This window comes from Phragmites australis, chromosome 8 (genome assembly GCF_958298935.1).
Source record: "Phragmites australis chromosome 8, lpPhrAust1.1, whole genome shotgun sequence".
Classification (NCBI taxonomy): Eukaryota; Viridiplantae; Streptophyta; class Magnoliopsida; order Poales; family Poaceae; genus Phragmites; species Phragmites australis.
The window spans coordinates 1,025,589-1,047,760 of NC_084928.1; the positions used below are offsets into that span (position 1 = coordinate 1,025,589).

The 22,172-nt window shown below is 53.4% G+C and overlaps 1 protein-coding gene across 1 annotated transcript; it reads left to right on the plus strand.

Moving 5' to 3' along the window:
- Positions 1-212: 212 nt before the first annotated feature.
- LOC133927497 (oligopeptide transporter 7-like) lies at positions 213-2,324 on the plus strand. The gene is made up of 3 exons (XM_062373984.1): positions 213-217; positions 1,720-2,017; positions 2,172-2,324. The coding sequence occupies exons 1-3, from the start codon at positions 213-215 to the stop codon at positions 2,322-2,324; spliced, it is 456 nt and encodes a 151-aa protein (XP_062229968.1).
- The last annotated feature ends 19,848 nt before the right edge of the window (positions 2,325-22,172 follow it).

The following is a 22,172-nucleotide window of genomic DNA, read 5'->3' on the forward strand; positions in this document are numbered from 1 at the left end:
ATTGTCCGCCAAGGATTTAGCTTCACTACTTGTCAATGGATCATTATCATTTTCAGCCACTTGTAGTAAAGCTTCCCTTATTTCTTGAATCTGAAACCTTATAGCCTTAACACTATCAACACGACTCTCCCAACGAGTAGATGACAATGACTTGAGAGTCAATACTGTTATGTTATCTTTAAGAATTTGCCATTTCTTAGTAGAATTAGCAAATGTGGTATAGATACGTTGTATAACTCCAAAAAAATCTTTTGCATTACCACAAGACTTTGCAATATCACATAGTGTTAAATTCAGACTATGACAACCACAAGTTGAATAAAAAAGCTCTAGGATTTTTATCCAATAGTTTTTTTTTACCCCTTGATGTTTTCCTTTTATAACCAGAATCATACTTCCTATTTCTAGGAGACTTGATGAGGATTGAGAAAATAAACGTCTTCCTGTTTTATAAATCAAACAACACTGATGATTTAAACAGTACATGAATTCTAGACTTAGCAAGATAAGAAAAAGATCAAAAGAAAAGAAGATCGAACCTGCGTGGAACGTGCTGCCCAGCACTAGTTCGTCCGTCGGCGCACCGAGTTGGACAGTAGTCGTTGCCGTTCTCGTCTGTGAATCCAAGGGAATTTTTTTAAAATGCATTGATGCATACCAATTGCATAGCCAAGATCGAATTTATTTAAACATGCAAAGATACATACCAATCCTGTGAATCCAAATTAAAGAGCAACAACGTGCAGTTGAAGGCCAGGCGCCCAGGCCAACGTTTCTCCAGACTCCAGTGCCTCCCGAGCAGCCCGTCCAACTTACCTGAGAGCAATTGAGGATTGGCAGCGTGGAAGTGGCCAAACACAACTCTGGTTATGTACTAGATAGATATGTGAGTTCCTATGTAGCAAGGCTTTGTGTACTCTATAAATTCAGTAGAAGATGAAGGAGGTATAAGTTACGCAGAGATATGTCAAAAATGAACTAATAAACCAGTAGTACCGACAGTTCAGTTTGTAATTGTTTGCCGTTTATAGCCAGCAGTACTTTCAGTATTTTCCAAATTCTACAGTAGATTTGAAAACATCCTTTATTCATAGTTTACATGTCCATATGATGGCAATGACTAGATACAACACGCATAATAGATGAAGAAACAAACATATGCATGTATTTCACATATACTTCAGAATGCAAGCATGTAAAACAGTACTTGCAAGTTGCAAATGAATATCCGACATAAAAAAGAAAAACATATTCTGTTATCCCAATGACTCTTTGCTGATGTTCTTTTAGCCCAAGACGTGGCCATTGTGTTCTGGACACTGATAGACGAGATTTTTTTCAACCCATTAACCTATGTTCCCAGCATCCTCGACGACCTGGGAGACGAATCACGAAGTGACGGATGATCAAAATTGAATGAATGTGCATGCTCACGTGATCACGTCGGCGACTCGGCGACGCCGCGACGGGACTCGGCACGGCAGGTGCGGGCGTGCGGCTGCGGCAGTGCGGCTACGGTGGCAGGGGCGCAGGCCGCAGGGCACTAGCCACTAGGGCATCGACGACCTGGGAGACGGAGTGACGGACGATTGGACGAATACGAGTATACGACCAGTCGACCAGGCCCAGCCGAACAGCGCCAGCGCCCAGCGAAACAGGCGAGCTGCCGAGCTGAATAGGATTTGAGAGCCCCAATTATTTGGGGGCCTTGTGCGACAGCCCACCTCACCCCTGCTACTCAACGGGCCTGACGGCCATCTCGGCGCAGATCGCCGTGGTGCCGCTTGGCCGGCTGATGGCGGCGGCGCTCCCCGAGCGCGCCTTCCTCCGGGGCACGCGGTGGGAGTTCTCGCTCAACCCGGGTCCCTTCAACGTGAAGGAGCATGTGCTCATCACCATCTTCGCCAACTCCGGCGCCGGCACCGTCTACGCCATCCACGTCATCACCGCCGTCCGCGTCTTCTACGGCAAGCACATCTCCTTCTTCGTCTCCCTCCTCGTCGTCCTCACCACCCAGGTGCGCGTGCGTCCACAGCCTAGGTAGTCAAGCGCGCGCACGCTCTCATGCATCGCTGCCGCCGCACCTGCTAGCAGTCGCTCGCGCGACCGTTTGCTTCAATTCTTTCGTGTCGTGCGAGCTAACCGGTTGTGCTCCTGCCCTCCGTCGTCAGGTGCTGGGGTTCGGGTGGGCGGGAATATTCCTGCGGTATCTGGTGGAGCCGGCGGCGATGTGGTGGCCGTCCAACCTCGTCCAGGTCTCCCTGTTCAGGTACCTACTTACCCGGCCCTTCTCTAGTATTCAAGTAGCTCTCAACTACTGCTAGAAATGCTATAGCTTGGCTTAGCTAATCTTCGATTAGTTAGAGATAATAATCGAGCTTATCTTTGATCACCCGAGGGTTAATTAATCAGGAATTAGATTGATATTTTCCACATTATATTTTGTGAATTGTGATGCGCATGATTGCACGTAGGTGTTTTTTTTTCTGAGCAAGACTAGCGATGGATGTAGATTAGCTGTCACGGGCCATGACACGTCGGATTAGCCTTGCTTATACATCCAAGTATGAAGGGGACTGCAATGTGATTGGCTGCGGCTGTACATTGGGGCCTTCGAAATGGTGAAAAAATATATATGAAAAGAATGGATCCAATCATTCCACAACTAGTAGTAGTAATTTGTGAATTGTGGCTGAAGTTAGGATGCGAAGCTCAAAGCGAGATATATATATATAATATAGTTTACTGTTGCGCTACCCTCAGTTACGATTTTAAAAACAGCATAGTTACGATCCATAAGATAGATCAGTTGCTATAAATATATATGATCCATCTTTCGGAGCGGGAAGGACCTGCTTTGTCGGCAGTGGGTTGCTCAGGGTGCGGGACATGCCACACCCGAGCCTCCGCCGCCTTGGTGCACTTGTCGGCCAACGCGAAGAGCTCCGCGGTGGTCTCAACCTCATGCGTACCTAGCTTTTCAAGCATTCACTCATCGCGGACGCTCTGCCGGAATACGACGATGATAGCATGAGGGGGTAATCCGCGGGATGGTGTTGTGGACTTGGCTGAAGCTTTGAGCCTAACACCGTGGTTTCCGCACCCACATTAATGTTAAAGACAACACTTTGAAGTTTGGTTGTGCTCTCACTTTCTCTCCCTCTCTCTTTCTTTTTCTGACAATCGTGATGTCTCGAGTCCCCTTAGTGGTAGTGTGCTTTAAATGCGATGTCACTCGAGGAAGGAGACAAAATTGGTGGATAGCATTCGAGTGCCGCTGCGATCGGAAGTCTTCCCCGGTCACATTGGTTTCTCAGACTTAATTTCTTACTCAGATGGGTTGTTCACCAGGTACATGTTCTATTCACTTGAATGGGATTCTCGACTAGGAGGAACATGATCTGGTCAAGGACCATTACCCAAGTAGACAAGTCTTATCGCACAAATAAGTCCAACAAAAATATAAACTTGGACATTTTTCTTGATAAAGGATTTTTCCATTAATATCATGGAGACATTAGATCAAAAGAATGTGCTACTTTGCACCACAAAAGAACCTCGAGTCCTAACCCTATCAACTCGGATCAACTACATCTCATAAGATAACCTACACCTCTGGTTCCTTCCTCCGAGCGTGGCACCATGGCTGATGGCAACAAAGTTGGTTCCTTCCTCCGAGTGTGGCATCATGGCTGATGGCGACAAAGTTGCTCATTGCCCATTCTTCGTCATCGTCGGAGGAAGAAGAGGAAGAAGACGAGGCATCGACAAACTCCCTGACGTCACGCTCTTCTCTTTCTTCCAAAGCTCAGAGGACATAGTGGCAAGCATGACATAGCTAAAATCAAGTGAATCATTGGTGTGCTTCTCATAAGCCCACCGATTAGCAAGAGTTGCATTATCAGCTAGTTCATCAGGATAGGTGTCGGAGGGTTAACTCCTGTCGCAGGGATCTTGAGGGACCCCTTTTTAGAGATTCGGCCGGAAGGATGATCCTGAATATGTTCGCCGAAGATATAAATGGGTATAAATGCGATGGCTGGCGGGGTGGAACGATCTAGTGCGGAACGAAGTAAATGCGCTGGTGTTTAGACAGGTTCGGGCCGCACGGAGGCGTAACACCCTACTCCTGTATGGATACTATAAATGCTCTGAGAATGTCCCTCAACGATGTTGCTGGTTACAAGAATGTTTGTCTATCCTAGAGCATGAGGCTCCTTATTCTTCGGTCTGCGTGTATCTGTTGGCTTTGGGTGCTATCGATCTTCTCTTCTCTTCGCTACTTACTTCCTCTGGGATTTTCCAACCTGTCTTTGTCCATGCTGCCGGCTGCTTTAAATACCCGCCGGCAGCAGCGTGCCCCGAACGGGAGGGCACGAGTTTCAAGGTACCATAAATGGAAAGGGCGTCATCATAGCCTTTGTGCAAACTGACCGGGGGTGGAAAATGCGCCCCACGCCTAGTCATCTGTCACCATAAATGCACTGGCAACGGGCGCCTTGGAGAGGGCCCACCAGGCAGCCGCAGAGCGGCCCGGCGTGCCCGTCCTATCTTGTTCTCCTGCCACAGCAGTGCGGCAGACGGAACGCCTCGGCCCTCACGACATTATCCCGAGACGGGCCGGATGGCACGGGATGGGACCCATGCATTTAATGACCCCACGCCCTTCTGCCAGAATGTGGCAGGAACTGACACCGAGCGTGGCGGGAGCAGTTGGAGGTGACAGGCCAGCGCGCTCTTAAATGTGGCTTCGGGCCTTTGACTGACTGACACCTCATCAGTGGGCCCCTGCGGGGGCCACTGTCAGGGGGCTTTCTGAATCGTCGGGGAACCGAGTGCTCAGGGGTCACTGTTCACCTCCCCGAGCACTCTCTCCCGAGAATGCCCTTTCTTGATCCTCGGGGAACCGAGTGCTCGGGGGTACTGTTCACCTCCCCGAGCACTCTCTCCCGGGCACACTTGTACGGACCTTCGGGGGACCGAGTGCTCGGGGGCCACTGCAAGCAACCCCAAGCAGTCTCTCCTGGAACTTCCTTCAGTGGGTCCTCGGGGTACTTGGGTGCCCAGGGGACCACCGCTCGCGGCCCCAGGCACACTTCTCCCGGTACTTAGCTTTCTTGGTCGTCGGGGGACTCGGGTGCTCGGAGGTCACCGTATACCTCCCCGAGCACTTTCTTCCCGGCACTTAGACTTCGCAGATCATCAGGGAACTTGGGTACTCGGGGACCACTGACTGTGGCCCCAAGCGCCCTCTCCCGGGACTTAATCGTTGTTACCTTGCGGAGGAGACTCCGTGGGATGGCGCCACGTGGCGGATTGCTGGCCTGGCCTCAGGGTTCGGGGACCCTCGGTTCCTGATTCACCGACAATAGGCAATCTCTAGAATATACTCTTTTTCTCTTGTTTGGGAACAATTCTGATATTACAATACCAATCACGATGATGTCCGTCTCAAGGTAGCTTTTTCTCCAAGAAGATCCTATTTGCGGACGGTCTTCTCGGCAAGTCTGTCATCGAGATGATGCCTCTCTTCATACGTCGCATCGAGACGTGATTTTTCCTGGAGAAGTTCCTCCTCGCCTCAATCACATTCTCTAAGAAACCAAGTTGAAATGTGTCTTAGTTTATATGTGATGAGTGATTGACATTGATATTTATTTGGTTTGATGATCTTCAGTGGTGCATGTGGTTTGATGTGCTAATTCTTGTGAACCTGAAACTTCCAGTCCAAACCCGAAACTTTCGGTTGAATATTCGATGTTAAGAGTTTTTGTCTCGCTGGAGCTTTTGGTGTTCAGTTTTGGTAGCCAACCTGAAACTTCCGGTCCAAAACCGAAACTTCCAGTGCCATGGGAAAACTGAACCGAGAGCCTCCGTCCGAATTGAACCTGGAACTTCAGGATACCAGAACTTTCGGTTTTGACCCAGAACTTTCGAGTACCCAAGTTAAAGTTTAGATGTCCGATGTTCACGGTTCTTTTTGGGGATGTGATTTCAAATGAGAATTTTGATTTTAGACTAACTGGAGATAAATTTGGAAAATTTTGTTTGCTTGTCTCATGATGTGTAGATAATGGATGCAACTTGGCGATCAAGAGCGGGATGACCGGGACTAAGCAGGATGCTTGGTGTCGGACGATCAAGGATGCCGGGCAGAGTCAAGGGTGATCCTAGATGTATATGTTGAGGTCAAGCAAAGCATGGAAGATGGATGCAGATGGTGTGTTGACAAAGTCAAGCAAAAGGGATGCCGGTGCAAGTGACAAGGTGGCTCGAGGGATCGGGAGCAGGAGAGACTTGCCGATGGTCAAGATCGCAAGACAGAGTACATGTGTCAACATCGAGATGCTTGCTTGAGGTGAAAGCAAGTGGCAATGAGTCATGCTTTGAGAAGCGTGCGAGGCGGTTTCACGGTTTGGCCTCAAAACTGTGTAAGGATGGAGTGCACGTGGCATCATCGTGAAGCTTGCGTCGAGGCGAAGCAAAGTCATGAAGGCGTCATAGTCATTCGATTGATGGATGGACCAAAATATCATCGGCGGCCCCGCAGAGCCCCCCGCGGAAGAGGAGGAGGGAGGATTCCGGGCCAACGCCGTCGGGCCCGGGGTACAGGATCCCGGAATCGAGGTGGCAATAACGAAGACCCAAATCTGCGTAAGTTCCCCCCCCCCCCTTTTCCTGAGCATGCCTTGCCCGGAGTGAGTTTGGAGGCTAACCTCGTTTATCTTTTGCAGGCCGCCTACGGGCGCCGCCGGAGACCAAGGACGGCCGGAGGCGCTAAGGCCGGCTCCAGCCCCCGAGCCGAGCGCGCCGGTGGAGCCGGAGCCGCTGAGCGCGCAGGCCGAGATAGAGCCACAGGCGCCGCCCTGCCCTGAGCCGATGGCAGCGGCCGTGCCCCGAGCGCGTCGAGCGTGGAGCGGACGACCTCGTCATGGGCGATGCCTGCATGGTAGTTTTCGGGGACCCCGAGCCCCTCGGAGGGGGCTCGCAGGGGACCCAGCGCCCGACCGTCGCCCAGCCGGCCTGCCGAACCCCTCCCAGTCGTGCTAGGGAGCGCCCGGGAGGTGATCGGGCGGCTAGAGGTGGCCGTGGCGGGGGAGAGGACGAAGCTTGAGGCGAGCCGCGCCGCCCTTGCCGTGGAGAGGGAGCGGCTTGCCGAGGGCAGGCGCCTTTTTGAGGCTCGCATCGCTGCAGCGCGCGCCGTCAACGAGAACGAGCGGCGCGTTCTAGAGGATGAGCGGGAGGCCCTGGAGGGCATTCGTACGGAGGCCGTGCGGGAGCAGGAAGAAGCCACCCGCCTGGCCGAGGCATCACGGCAGCAGGCTGCCAAGGCGTTCGCTAGGGAGAGGCAGGTGCAGGCGCGGGAGGAGGCGGTCCTGGCCCGCGAGAGGACGGCGGAGGCCTTCCACGCTGACTTGGCCCGCCAGAAAGGTGAGGCTAACCAGAGCCGTGCCGAACTCCAGCGTCGGGAGGAGCTCCAGCGCCGGGAGGAGGACGTCGCGATCCGAGAGACCGACGTCGGCATCACGGCGTCGGATCTGGAAGCCCGGGAGGAACTGCTGATCCGCCGGGAGACGGAAGCTGCCAAGGCGGTGGTGGCCTCAGCTGCTCAGGAGGAGCGGGCCGCCAAGTGGGAGTCAGAGCTGACCGCCTGCGAGCAGGCCCTCTCTGCCCTTGCAGAGCGGGTGAAGTAGGCTGAAGCCCAGGCGCCCGGCGCGGCCGGGGGACAGAGCCTCGAGGAGCGGCTGCAGAGCATGACGGAGGAGCTCGAGACCGCCAAGACCGAATGGGCCAACGTGAAGCTGATGATGGAAGACATCCTTCGGCAAGCGCAGAGGTCCGTGAGGGTGGCCGGGCTCGGGCGAGTCCATGTGGAGGCGAAGGGGACGGGCATCGGCCACATCGCCCTTGGCTTCCAAAGAATCAGCCAGCACCTCGAGGCGCTCCCCCAGGCCGTCCAGGAGCTAGCCGCCCGGGAAGGGCGAGGCTTGGCCCAAGCGGTGGCCGAGCATGTCCTGGCGTGCTACCGAAGCCGGGACCCGAACTTCCCGCTGGAACCAGCTCGGGAAGGGGTGGTCGAAGCCGAGGAGGAGGCCGCCCGGGAGGCAGTTCGGGGCGCCACCGCCGAGGTGGCGGCCTGCTTCACGCGAGAGGCGCCGCCGATTCCGGACCCAAGTAGCAGTGGCGAGGGCTCCGACTTAGATTAGGCTTTTGTAATTTTCTTTTTCTTCGACTTGATGTAAATATGGGAGTGATCCCTCAGAATAGCTGTCCTTTCTTGTGAATACAGTGGAAGCCTTTCTTTGGGGTCGCAACTCCAGTGTTCTTCTGAGTGCTTGATGAAGTTTCTGTTCTTTTCACTTGATGCCCCGAGGAGTACTCAGTCAGACTGAGCCCGACCTTTCCCTCCCCAAGAACGAAGTCGCCCCGGCCACTCGTCGCCCGAGCAGTGAGGCCTTCTCTGCGCGTTCAGCCCCCGAGCCCTCGCGAGTCTGCAACGGCTAAGTCAAAAGACAAAGGCACGAACTTCCTTGCTCAGGAGATAAACCGATCCAGCACGAAGCACGCCATGACCAGTGAACACTTTCCCACTCTGTGACCACTCAAACAGGTAGACTGGAGACACGTGCGGGCGGGAATGCGACCAAGAGTCCCCACAGTTTGGTGGTGCCCGGGCTAGGACGGACCGGACCGAGCACCGACAGCCCGCCCCCAGGGTCTAGGCTCCCGACCGCTCGAGCAACTCGAGCAGTGAGATAACCCGAGAACCCCAGAGGCTCGGTAGTGCCCGGGGCCTTTTAAGCGGACCGAACACCACGACCACCATGAAAGACTTCGGTCAGACATTGCCGTACGTACGGTACACCTTTCTACTGTCCGTTCTGTCGTTCCGGGAAAAGCGGACACGTGGCATGGTTTTGTGCGCGAGGAGACCATCTCGCCGAACAGATTAGAATACGAGGGCTCCGAGGACAACTCGGGAACAATATATTACTGAATGTAAATTCATATGAATTTAACCACTCACCGGACAGCTGTCAGCTTTTCGGCCAACCGATCCAGGAGAGGCATGCGCTCCGAGCTCAAGGTGCCCGGGAACTTGGTTCCCACAGCTGGGGTGCCCGAGCACTGGGGGGCGCAAGGGGGGCCCGGGATCAGGCGATCCCGACCACTCATGCCTGAGCAGTAGGACCACCCGAGGACACCTAGGGCCGAGCAGTGACCTGGGCACTGAGGCCCTCACGGTCGAGTTGCTTTTGCTTTTGATTGTCGATCTGTGACTTGAGAAAAATAGAAAAATTCTTTGCTTGGTGCGCTCTGTTAGTGCGGTACTCATTATAGACTGCTATCGTTTTCGACCCGAGACCTCTCGAATACTCGGACCGGCGGACAAAACAAGCAGAGGCATAACACAGAGGTCCTATGGTTCGGTGGCACCCGGGTATGACAGACCAGACCGAGCACTGACAACCCGCCCCTGGGGCCTAGGCTCCAGACTACTCTTTGCTCGAGCGATAGGATTACCTGAGAATCCTAGGGACTCGGTGATGCCCGGGAGACTGCCACGACACTGAACACCACAGCCTACCACGACAGACGTAAGTCAGCGGCAACTACCCACGCGCATACCGATCGGGATTCTTTTATCAATGGAAAAATGAGAGCGAACTTTTCTTGCACAATCGAGCATCTCACCAGACATATTAAACATATGGAATCCAGAAAAAATGTAATTTGACATAAGAACTGCACATTGATATATGTATTGTATTGATAATTTTTACAACGTTGGGTGACTTACCCAGTTAGTGGTAGCCCCCAGTAAACTTGGGCGGAGAGAAGCCCCCGGCCTGGTTGACCTGAGCCTGCATACATGGCCATCTACGGGAAGAACTTGTGCAGGTGCTCGATGTTCCACGCGTTGGGGAGCGGCTGCCCATCCTCTGCAGCCAACCGAAAGGAGCCTTCTCGCGGGACACCGATCACGGTAAAGGGGCCTTCCCATATAGGGGACAGTTTCTTCCTTCCTTCGCGCGATTGGACGCGTCGAAGAACTAGATCCCCCACCTCGAGAGACCGGGCCCGGATGTGACGCTGATGGTAGCGTCGCAGGCTTTGCTGGTAGCGGGCTGCTCGGACGGCGGCACGCCACCGGCGCTCTTCCAAATAGTCGACGTCGTCGCGCCTTTGCTGTTCCTGTTCGCCTTCAGAGTAGGCATGCACCCGAGGGGAGCCTAGAGTGAGCTCGGAGGGGAGGACCGCCTCAGCGCCGTACACAACGAAGAAAGGAGTCTCCCCGGTAGCGCGACTCGGCGTGGTCCGATTGGCCCATAGCACGGCAGGCAGCTTGTCGATCCACCCTTTCCCGTGCTTTGCGAGCACGTTGTAGGTCCGGGTTTTGAGCCCCTTCAGTATCTCCGCGTTGGCGCGCTCGACCTGCCTATTGCTCCGAGGGTGAGCGACAGAGGTGAAACAGAGCTTGATGCCGAGGTCCTCGTAGTAGTCCCCGAACAGGGCACTTGTGAACTGAGTGCCATTGTTGGTGATGATTCGGTTCGGGACACCAAAGCGACTGGTGATACCGCGGATAAACTGGAGCGCCGTGTTCTTGGTCACCTTGACGACTGGAACCGCCTCCGGCCACTTGGTGAACTTATCGATGGCGACGTAGAGGTACTCATAGCCCCCGATTGCTCGGGGGAATGGACCCAGAATGTCCAGCCCCCAGACCGCGAAAGGCCATGACAGAGGGATGGTTTTAGAGCCTGAGCCGGACCTCAGCGAGAAGCTCGCCGCCTTCTGCCAGGGTGATGCATTTCAGGAGGATGCTGCCTGCGCCACGCCGGTAGAGATCCCCATCTACTATGGTATAGTGTTTGGACTGTCGAGCAACTCTTTCAGCAGAGGCATCATCCCCGGGGAGGAACTTTTCCTTCAAGTACCCTCGGATCTCGTCCATCCACGAGGCATCTTGAGAATTGTCAGCAAGCGCAGCGCACTCGCCAGACGGCGGCACCCTGTCAGAGCTTCCCACTAAGGGCGCCGCTGGGGTCCCCTAAATTGAGCTCGAGGTTTCCCCTTTGTCCTGTTCGGCAGGCAGGACGGAAGGCTGTGTGAGTCTTTCTTCAAAGACTCCAGCAAGGACGCGCGCACGGGAGGAGGCCAGGCGAGAAAGTTCATCGGCCAGAGCGTTGTCGCGGTGAGAGATGTACCGCAGCTCCAGGCCGTCGAAGCGCTTCTCTAGCTTCCTGACTGCCGCCACGTACGCCGCCATTTGGGGATCTGTGCACTGGTATTCCTTCGATACCTGGTTGACCACCAGCTGGGAGTCTCCCTTGACCAGGAGGTGACGAATCCCGAGGCCCACCGCGGCTCGGAGGCCGGCGATGAGGCCCTCATATTCCGCCATGTTGTTGGATGCGCGGAACTGCAGCTGCACGACATACCGGAGTTCTTCACCCGTTGGGGAGGTGAGAACCACTCCGGCCGCGGCGCCTTTCAGCGTGAGGGAACCGTCGAAGTGCATAATCCAGTACCCGGGCACATCGTGCCCGGGATATGTGGAGATTTTTCTTGGACGACCTCAGGAACGGGTGTCCACTCTGCCACGAAGTCAGAGAGCGCCTGGCTTTTGATCGCCTGGCGGCTGACAAAGTGCAGGTCGAACTCCGCCAGCTCCACCGTCCACTTGACGACGCGCCCGGTGCCTTCTTGGTTCCGGAGGATGGGACCCAGTGGGTACGTGGTAACCATCGAGACCTTGTGCGCCTGAAAGTAGTGGCGCAGCTTCCGGGAAGCGATGAGCACGGCGTAGAGCAGCTTCTGGGTCTGGGGGTATCTTGTCTTGGCCTCCCGAAGGACTTCACTGACGAAGTACACCGGTCGCTGTACCCGGTGGGCCCGGGCTGCGGCTTCACCCAAGGGCCTGCTACAGCCCCCGAGCTCGGCGACGTGGTCAGGGCTGACCGGGTGCTCGGGCTCGACCCCCTGCTCAGGGGGAGCCGCGAGGATACGGGAGCGCTCGGGGGCGACCGGGAGCTGGGACCCAGCACCTAACCCTGTGCACTCATCGCGCTCCACCACCAGTACCATGCTCACGACCTGAGGAGTGGCCGAGACGTAGAGCAGAAGTGGCTTGCCCTCGGAGGGGGCCACCAGTACGGGTGGCGAGGTGAGGTACTTCTTCAGATCCCGGAAGGCCTGCTCGGCCTCCAGCGTCCAGTCGAAACGATCGGTCATCTTCAGAAGCTTGAAAAGGGGGAGTCCTCGCTCCCCAAGTTTGGAGGTGAAGCGGCCGAGGGCCGCCATGCAGCCGGCGAGACGCTGAACCTCCTTGAGTCGAGCCGGGGGTCGCATATGCTCGATGGCCCGGATCTTCTCTGGATTGGCCTCGATCCCTCAGCTGGAGACCAAGAAACCGAGGAGCTTGCCCGCAGGCACCCCGAAGACTCACTTCTCGGGGTTGAGCTTCAGGCGCGTAGTGCGGAGACTGTTGAAAGTCTCGGCAAGATCTTCGAGCAGGGTGGCGTGGTCTCGGGATTTGACCACGAGATCGTCGATGTAGGCCTCGACGTTGCGGCCGACCTGTGAGTCAAGGGTGATGCGGGGAGCGCGCTGGAAAGAAGACCCAGCGTTGCGCAAACCAAAAGGCATCGATACATAGCAATAAGTCCCCACTGGAGTGGTAAAAGCAGTTTTTTCTTCATCCTCTATGGCCATGCGAATCTAGTGATAACCAGAGTTTGCATCTAAAAAACACAAAAGATCACATCCCGTGGTTGCATCTACAATCTGATCTATGCGAGGCAAAGGAAAAGGATCTTTGGGGCAAGCCTTGTTTAGATCGGTGTAGTCCACGCACATGCGGAGCTTGCTGTTGGCCTTCGGGACGACAACTGGGTTCGCCAGCCACTCGGGGTGGGGGACTTCTCGGATGAATCCGGCGTCAAGGAGCTTGCTGACTTGCTCCCGGATGAACTCCTGGCGCTCGGAGCCTGCCGCCGGACCTTCTGCTTCACCGGGGGTGCGTCCGGGCGCACAGCCAGGTGGTGCTCGATCACCTCCCTAGGGATCCCGGGCATATCGGACGGCTGCCATGCAAACACATCGACGTTAGCCCGGAGGAAGGTGACGAGCGCGCTTTCCTATTTGCCGCCCAGGTCACCGCCGATTCGGACGACTTGGGAGGCGTCTTTGCCCACCACGACCTCCTTCGTAGGAACGGAGGCGTCGGCAGCGAGTCGGGGTTTGGATGAAGAGGGTCCCGGGCCCCCTGGACGACCTTCGACCTCGGCTCGAACTGAGACCAAGGCTGAGTATAACTGCTCGGCGCAGGAGACGGCGTTGCTGGTCTTGGCGGACACGGAGATGCGGCCTGCTGGGCCCGGCATCTTAACCGTGAGGTACGCGTAGTCCGTGACCACCATGAACCGAGCGAGCGCCGGGCGCCCGAGGATGGCGTTGTAGGGGAGGGGGAGCTCCACGACGTCAAAGATGACGTTCTCCGTCCGGAAGTTGTCCCAGCTTCCGAATGTCACGGGCAACTCGACCTGCCCGAGGGGCAGGGAATGCCCGGGTGTCACCCCGTAAAACGGGAGCGACGGCTTTTGGCACCTTGAGGGCACCTGCAGCTTCTCGAAAGCCTCCTTGGAGAGAAGGTTAAGGCCTGCGCCCCCATCGATCAGCACTCTGCTGACCTTCATATTGCAGATGGTGGGGGACACTACCAGGGGTAGTCACCCCACGCCTGCATTACTGGCGGGGTGGTCGGCCAAGCTGAATATGATCGAGGTGTCCGACCACTTCAGGGGCCTTATGGCCTCTTCGCTCGGGGTCGTCGAGCAAACCTCGCGCCGCATGATCTTGTACGCACCTCCGTCGATGAAGGCGACGGTGTGCTCAGGCTCCTGGAAGCCGAGCTCTGGGTTGTTGGGGGCGGCTTCATCGTCGCCACCCTGGCGGGGCTCCTCGCGGTCTATTTGGCGCTGCTCGATGAGGCCCTTGACCGTGCGGCACTACGTGAGGTCATGCCACCTGGTTTGGTGAATCGGGCACCACTTCCCCGACTCGGGCCCCGCAGGAGCGGGGGCCCTTGCCGGAGCGAGAGCCCTTGCGGGAGCCGGAGCCCTAGGAGGGGCTCGGGCCGGAGCCCTCACGGGCGCAGGCCGTCTGTCGGCGGCCACTCGGCGTGCTTACCGGCGATCGGGCTCCTGGGCCGGCTTACGGGCGGGGCCCTGGGCTGGCTCGACGGGGACAGCCTCGCACCTCCTTCTCTTTTTCTTTTCCCGCCTGTCGGAGCGGGAAGGACCTGGTTGATCGACGGCGGGGTGCTCAGGGCGCGGAACGTTCCACGCCCGAGCTTCCGCCGCCTTGGCGCGCTTGTCGGCTAGCGCGAAAAGTTCCGCGGAGGTTTCGACCTCGTGCGTGCCTAACTTCTCGAGCATCCGCTCGTCGCGGACGCCCTGCCGGAATGCGACAATGACAGCGTGGTGTTGCGGACCTGGCTGAAGCGCTGAATAAAGCACCGCAGCGTCTCCCCCTCATGCTGCTTGACGGTGTGGAGGTCGCACTCCAGGCCAGGGCGCGTGAATGTGCCCTGAAAATTAGCCATGAACTGGTGGCAAAGATCATCCCAGGAGCTGATAGACCCTGGGAGTAAGTTCATAAGCCAAGAGCGGGCAGAGCCCCTCAAGGCAACATAAAAGTAGTTAGCCATCACCTTTTCGCTGCCACCAGCCGCCTGGATAGCAATGGTGTATATTTGGAGGAACTCGACGGGGTCGATGGACCCGTCGTACTTCTTCGGCAGCTCGGGGCGGAACTTGGTGGGCCATTTCACCCAGCGGAGCTCACTGGTGAAGGCACAGCAACCGGTGCCGTACCCGGCGACGCGGCCAGCGCACTTGGGCGGTGAACACCGGGGAGCCAGGGAGCCCCGGTGATCATGGGCCGGCAAAGAGGAGGCCTGGTCCTCGGCTTCAGCCTCCTGCCGGGTCTCCCGCTGGCGCTCGAGAGTGACGCGCGCGTCTTCGATGCCCCTCCGCTCGTTGAGGTGTAAGCGGAGGTCCTGGGCTCCGGTAGTGGCCAGGGGGCAGCGCTCCGCCTGGAGGCCCCCCGGCCAGTGCGACCACCACCTGATGATGGGCCGATCTTAGCGCCGCGGCGCTGGGAGGTGGCGCAGGAACTTTCGGCCAGCACCTGGTGGTGGGCCGTGCCAACTAGGGCGGCTACTTCCTGGAGCCAGCGGCCCTCCGGGGTTTCCCCCACCGCCTGGACTAGCGTGTGCCTCAGGAGAGCGTGCGCAGCAAGCAGCGCGCTCCCGGGACTGGCCTCGCCGAAGGCGAGCCTACGCCGGAGCGGCACCCGGCGCTGTCCAGATGTGGACCTGGCGGCAGGAGTTTCGGCCACCTGCTGGGGATTGGATGGTGCACCGACGACGGCGACGGTGGCCCTGCTGTGCCCAGCGCCTCGGTCCCCTTGAGAGGGGAACACCGTGCGTGCAGATCGTGGCTGCTGCTGGGACGCAGCAGCGACTGGGGCCTCCTGAGCGAGGGGCTCCATTTCCTCACTGGAGCTGGAGCCGGAGCGCTGGAGACGATGACCACCGGTCATTTTTTCTGCAGAAGAAAACAAACAAATTCAGGGATGCTTCCCCTTTACCTGGCGCGCCAGCTGTCGGAGGGTTAACTCATGTCGCAGGGATCCTCAGGGACCCCTTTTTAGAGATTCGGCCGGGGGGATGATCCTGAATATGTTCGCCGGAAAAATAAATGGGTATAAATATGATGGCCGGCGGGGTGGAACGATCTAGTGCGGAACGAAGTAAATGCGCTGGTGTTTAGACAGGTTCGGGCCGCACGGAGGCGTAACACCCTATTCCTGTATGGATACTATAAATGCCCTGAGAATATCCCACAAGGATGTTGCTGGTTACAAGAATGTTTGTCTATCCTAGAGCCTGAGGCTCCTTGTTCTTCGGTCTGCGTGTATCTGTTGGCTTTGGGTGCTCTCGATCTTCTCTTCTCTTCGTTACTTACTTCCTCTGGGATTTTCCAACCTATCTTTGTCCGTGCTGCTGGCTGCTTTAAATACCCGCCGGCAGCAGCGTGCCCTGAACGGGAGGGTACGAGTTCCAAGGTACCATAAATGGAAAGGGCGTCATCATAGCCTCTATGCGAAGTGACCGGGGTTGGAAAATGCGCCCCACGCCCGGTCATCTGTCACCATAAATGCACTGGCAACGGGCGCCATGGAGAGGGCCCACCAGGCAGCCGCAGAGCGGCCCGGCGTGCCCGCCCTGTCTTGTTCTCCTGCCACAGCAGTGCGGCAGACGGAACGCCTCGGCCCTCACGACGTTATCCCGAGACGGGCCGGATAGCACGGGATGGGACCCATGCATTTAATGACCCCACGCCCTTCTGCCATAATGTGGCAGGAACTGACACCGAGCGTGGCGGGAGCAGTTGGAGGTGACAGGCCACGCGCGCTCATAAATGCGGCTTCGGGCCTTTGACTGGCTTACACCTCATCAGTGGGCCCCTGCGGGGGCCACTGTCAGGGGGCTTTCTGAGTCGTCGGGGAACCGAGTGCTTGGGGGTCACTGTTCACCTCCCCGAGCACTCTCTCCCGAGAATGCCCTTTCTTGATCCTGGAGAAGTTCCTCCTCGCCTCAATCACATTCTCTAAGAAACCAAGTTGAAATGTGTCTTAGTTTATATGTGATGAGTGATTGACATTGATATTTATTTGGTTTGATGATCTTCAGTGGTGAATGTGGTTTGATGTGCTAATTCTTGTGAACCTGAAACTTCCAGTCCAAACCCGGAACTTCCGGTTGAATATTCGATGTTAAGAGTTTTTGTCTCGTCGGAGCTTTTGGTGTTCAGTTTTGGTAGCCAACCTGAAACTTCCGGTCCAAAACCGAAACTTCCAGTCCCATGGGAAAACTGAACCGAGAGCCTCCGTCCGAATTGAACATGGAACTTTTGGGTACTAGAACTTTCGGTTTTGACCCAAAACTTTCGGGTACCCAAGTTAAAGTTTAGATGTCCGATGTTCACGGTTCTTTTTGGGGATGTGATTTCAAATGAGAATTTTGATTCTGGACTAACTGGAGATAAATTTGGAAAATTTTGTTTGCTTGGTCTCATGATGTGTAGATAATGGATGCAACTTGGCGATCAACAGCGGGATGACCGGGACTAAGCAGGATGCTTGGTGTCGGACGATCAAGGATGCCGGGTAGAGTCAAGGGTGATCCTAGATGTATATGTTGAGGTCAAGCAAAGCATGGAATATGGATGCAGATGGTGTGTTGACAAAGTCAAGCAAAAGGGATGCCGGTGCAAGTGACAAGGTGACTCGAGGGATCGGGAGTAGGAGAGACTTGCCGATGGTCAAGATCGCAAGACAGTGTACATGTGTCAACATCGAGATGCTTGCTTGAGGTGAAAGCAAGTGGCAGTGAGTCATGCTTTGAGAAGCGTGCGAGGCGGTTTCACGGTTTGGCCTCAAAACTGTGTAAGGATGGAGTGCTCGTGGCATCATCGTGAAGCTAAGTCATGAAGGCGTCATAGTCATTCGATTGATGGAGGAAAAAATGGACCAAAATATTATCGATGGTAGGTAGGAGTGTAGTACAAGAGAGGGGTATTTTGGGAACAATGAAACTTGGCATCTAAGGAAGCTCCCAATGCCTATAAATAGAGGGGTATGGCTGTTGGGAGATGTAAAGCTAGCTACTTGAGTTTGTATGCTAGGATTTTAGATGAGAGGAGAGAGTAGAGCTAGCTACTTGGAACTTCCGGGTTCATCTGTTTCCACTGTATTTTTGCGTTTTGCGTTGCACTTTGTTGTGATCCATTTTTTAGGTGCGTTGGGTGACAAATAGGAGAAGACCATCCGTTTTGAAAAAAAAATTGGTAAGGCGCCTATTCACCCCCCTCTAATCACCGTTCTCAGTCCTACAATTTGGTATTAGAGCCAGTTTGATCCATTATTGACCTTTGTCGGCTTTGTCGTCTATAGGCGATAATAGAGAGATATGGAAAGATCCCTGTCTTTGAAGGCCGTGACTTTTCGTACTGGAAGGTGCACATGGAGGCTTACCTCTTAAACCAAGGAAGTGCAATATGGGAGATTGTTGACTCTAACTATGAGATTCTTGTCGCTTGTACTTATCAGGCCCAGATTGAACAATATGAGTCCAATAACAAGGAAAAAAATTATTTTTCACCAGCCTGAGTCGTAATGAGTTTGACAAAGTTTAGCACCTCCATATCGCTCGTGAGATTTGGTCCACTCTTAGTGTCTTTCATGAGGGCACTAACCAAATCAAGGCTCGATGCCAAAGCACGTATAACCAAGAATATCATATGTTTGTGCAAGGCCCTGGAGAGTCTTTGGATACCATGTTTGCTTGATTTTATGGGATTGTTAGCAATCTTAGATCAACTAGAGTTTTGCCATACTCTGACAATAAGAGGGCGATCAAGCTTCTCTATGCTCTTGATCGTAGCATATGGGAAGTGAAGATCTCGAGCATTGAAGAGTCATCAAGTTATGATATGTTGATATGTGATGTACTTTTCAGTAAACTCAAATCTATCGAGATGGCCATGGCAGCTAGAATAGGCCTAGGAAACCCCCTATCTCAGAACATATTGTTGGTTTCAGAACCTAGTGGTGGTAGTCCTGCTGGAGTTGGCTTTTCTTTTGCTAACCCTTCACCTAGTGGCTTTACTTTGTCTTTCTTGGTTTTTATCACACATGAGCAAGTGGACACACTTGATGATGAGGATCTTGTTTTGATCGTGAAGAAGTTCACCCGCTTCTATAACAACAGAAGAGACCAGAGGAGAGGTGGCTCTCAAGCTTGTTATGAGTGTGGTGATACAACTCATTTCATGGCAGATTGTCCAAATCCGAAGAAGAAGGAAGATTGTGGCCACGACCACAACAAGCACAATAAGAACAAGAAGCCCTTCTTCAAGAATCATGACAAGATGGCTAAGAAGGCGGCCAAGGCGGCATCTCGAGCTTTTATGGCGGTGCTAAGTGACATCGACACTTCCTCAAGCGAGGACTTGAGCTCGGAAGAGGAAGAGCAGCCCATGAAGAGTAAGAGGAAGAATAAGGACTTTACCACCCTCTGCTTCATAGCGGACGACAACAACATTGATCCTGAGCTTGAACCCTTTGAGGTATCACCTATTGTGACCAACTTTTTGTTCAATTTGATACCTTAAATGATACTCTAGTTAGCCAGGGTAGGTTTCTTAAGAAAGTTGTTCGTGAGTTAAAGTAGGTCAAGTCTAGGTATGAATGTGTGACAACTGAGTTTGCCTTGCTTAAGTCTAGGGCTAAAGATGAGGAATGTGATAGTTGCCTAGTTGTCATGTGAGCTTGCCGAGCTTTAGAGTTTGTATACTCAAGTTGCCAGTCGTCTTAAGACTGCTGAGAAGAAACTCCTTAAGTAGGAGTCTAGACCTACTCTCTTAGACGCTTGCAAGAATTTCCTTTTGCTCACAAAGGATGTTGAGATGAAAGTCAATTGCATAAAAGAGTAGAGTCTAGATTGGAGAGTTCTGAGTGTTCTAAAGATGTGCAGCCGAACTATTCTACCTGCATTATCTTCAAGGACAAGCTCAGCTGAATTAGAGGGCAAGTGGAAAAGCTCATGGCTGAGAATGAGTATCTCTTTTCTCTTGTGGAGAAATACTTAGAAGGCAAGGGCAAGATGAACCTGATTTTGGCCAAGACCATAATGTGCACAGATAAGGCGGGTTTAGCTTTGGGGTTGGGTTTTGAGAGGGTGGCTTACAATGGGGATGAAAAGACTGTTTGCACTACACCTACTACCATTGAGGTCGAGAAATCCAAGATCAATACCTCACCATAACCCACAAAGAAGAAACCAATACCACAACCCATAAAGAAGAAACCCACACCGCAACCCAAGAGAGCTCCACAGCCAAAGGTGAAAGTTCTTGTGAGAGAGCCTAAAGTGACAGGCAATTAATTTTTTGAGAGATGCTACCACTACACCTACTGCCAAAGAGAGGTCACTAGTTTGATTTTGCTTTTGTCGTAGGAGGGATGAGTGGCGTGAGTGGGAGTGGAGTACTCAGGACATGTACCACCCCTCTTTTGATATACATAAGCCTTTTCCTCTCTCTTAGTCATGAGGTCTCGGTGCTTCTCAGTTTCCTCCTAGAGGTGGTGCCTGACGTGGATCTTACCATAATTCATATGGTTTTGGTTCACGTGTAAGAGGCTTTAAGTTGCAACACTTTGGCGGACCACGTTTTCCCTATCATGGCACTCACCCTCAGCGCACTAGTGTTGATTTGCATGCATCTGCTTTTACTGCTTTAGGGCGGATGACCAATACTAGATTCCCAAGAGGTTTTTGTCTAACCCTAGTAATGAGCCATCCATATATTATTCTTCTCATATGCAGGTAGCGAGCAGAGGTCTAGAGAACAAGTGGCTCATCAAATTCGATTGTTCACGCCATATGACCGGAGATGCATCATGGTTCTCTAGCCTCACTCCGACGAAGTGACATGAGTACATCACATTTGGGAATGACAAAAAAAAAGGTAGAGTGAAGGTCAAAGGTATGGTAAGAGTGAGTGAGAGTTTCACTCTCAAGGATATGGCTTTGGTGGAGCATCTGTGATACAACTTGTTTTCTGTATCCCAGTTGTTGAATGAGGACTTGGAAGTGCATTTCAAGCGCAATGCTTCTCGAGTTTTTGATTCCTTGGGCGCTTTGATTTGCTGGATTTCTCGAGTAGAGAGAGTATTTGGAGCTGATTTTTCTGAGTCGTTTGGTTTTTCTCGATGCGTAATTGCTCAACCCTCTTCTGGGCTTTGGATGTGGCACAGGAGACTAGGGCACATACGTTTTGATTTACTTTCTCATTTGAGTGCCCTAAGCTTGATCCGAGGATTGCTCAACCTCAAGTTTGAGAACAATCTTGTTTGGGCTATTTGTCAGCATGGTAAGATGGTTCACATCTCTCACCCACCAGTTAATCTGGTGATGACTGAACGACTAGAAGAACTTCTCCATATGGACATTTTTTGTCCTTCTCGGGTTCATTTGGCGGGTGGGAAGTGGTATGTACCATTGTTGATGACTTTTCTCGCTACTCTTGGGTGTTGAACTATCTCTTTGATGCTTTCTATCTTGAGCATGGCATTGAGCATCAATTTTCTGCCCCACGTGTTCCTCATCAGAAAGACTTGGTTGAAAGAAAGAATCGGACTTTGGTTGAGATGGTTAGGACGATGCTTGATGAGCATAGGACTCCTAGGAAGTTTTAGGCAGAGGCTATTAGCATAACTTGCTATATCTTCAATCGGATTTTCTTATGCTCGATTTTGAATGTGACTTCTTATGAGTTGTTTTTTTTTTGGAGGAAGCCGAATGTTTCTCATTTGAGAGTTTTTGGATGTCGTTGCTTCATCCTAAAGCATGGCAATCTTAACAAATTCGAGTCGTGCTTTTCCAATGGGATTTTCTTGGGTTATTCGCCTCATGGTCATTCCTACAGGGTTTATAATCTTGACCCTAACACCATCATGGAATCATGTGATGTAACATTTGATGAATCAATCCTTTGTGCTAGTACTGCTTTCGAGTGTGCAGGTGACCAAGAAATTGACGAAAGCATCTTCGTAGATGGCGACCTTCCAGCTATCGGTGATGATGAGGATGATCCACTACTTCCTACTATCACACCTGCTTCAGAGTTGGCTCCTGCTTCTTCTACACCAGTAGAGGGTCCTGCAGCGTCTACTTCCACTTCAGCTGCTTTCGAGCCTGCACCAACCACGTCTGAGGGGCAGGTCGTCGCACAGCGTTTGAGGGGCAGCCTCTCAACACATTCAGATGATGATAGGTGATCTCAATGAGAGGGTAACGATGTCCAAATCTGCTCTATATGCTTATTTCACAGATTATGCATTTGTTGTTTCTTTTGAGCCCCATGATGTTGGACACACTCTTTCTGATTCAGATTGGGTCAATGTTATGTATGAAGAACTAGAAAACTTTGAGAGAAACTACGTTTGGGTCCTTGTAGAGTCATCCCCAAATATTCATAGCATAGGCACTGTCGATGGATGAACACCGCAAGTGGGGATCCTAAGGGACCCCCTTT

Bases quoted from the DNA above. Each gene is read 5' to 3' on its own strand.
- LOC133927497 (XM_062373984.1), top strand. The intron at 2,018-2,171 runs GTGCGCGTGCGT...CTCCGTCGTCAG, and splicing joins TCGTCGTCCTCACCACCCAG to GTGCTGGGGTTCGGGTGGGC.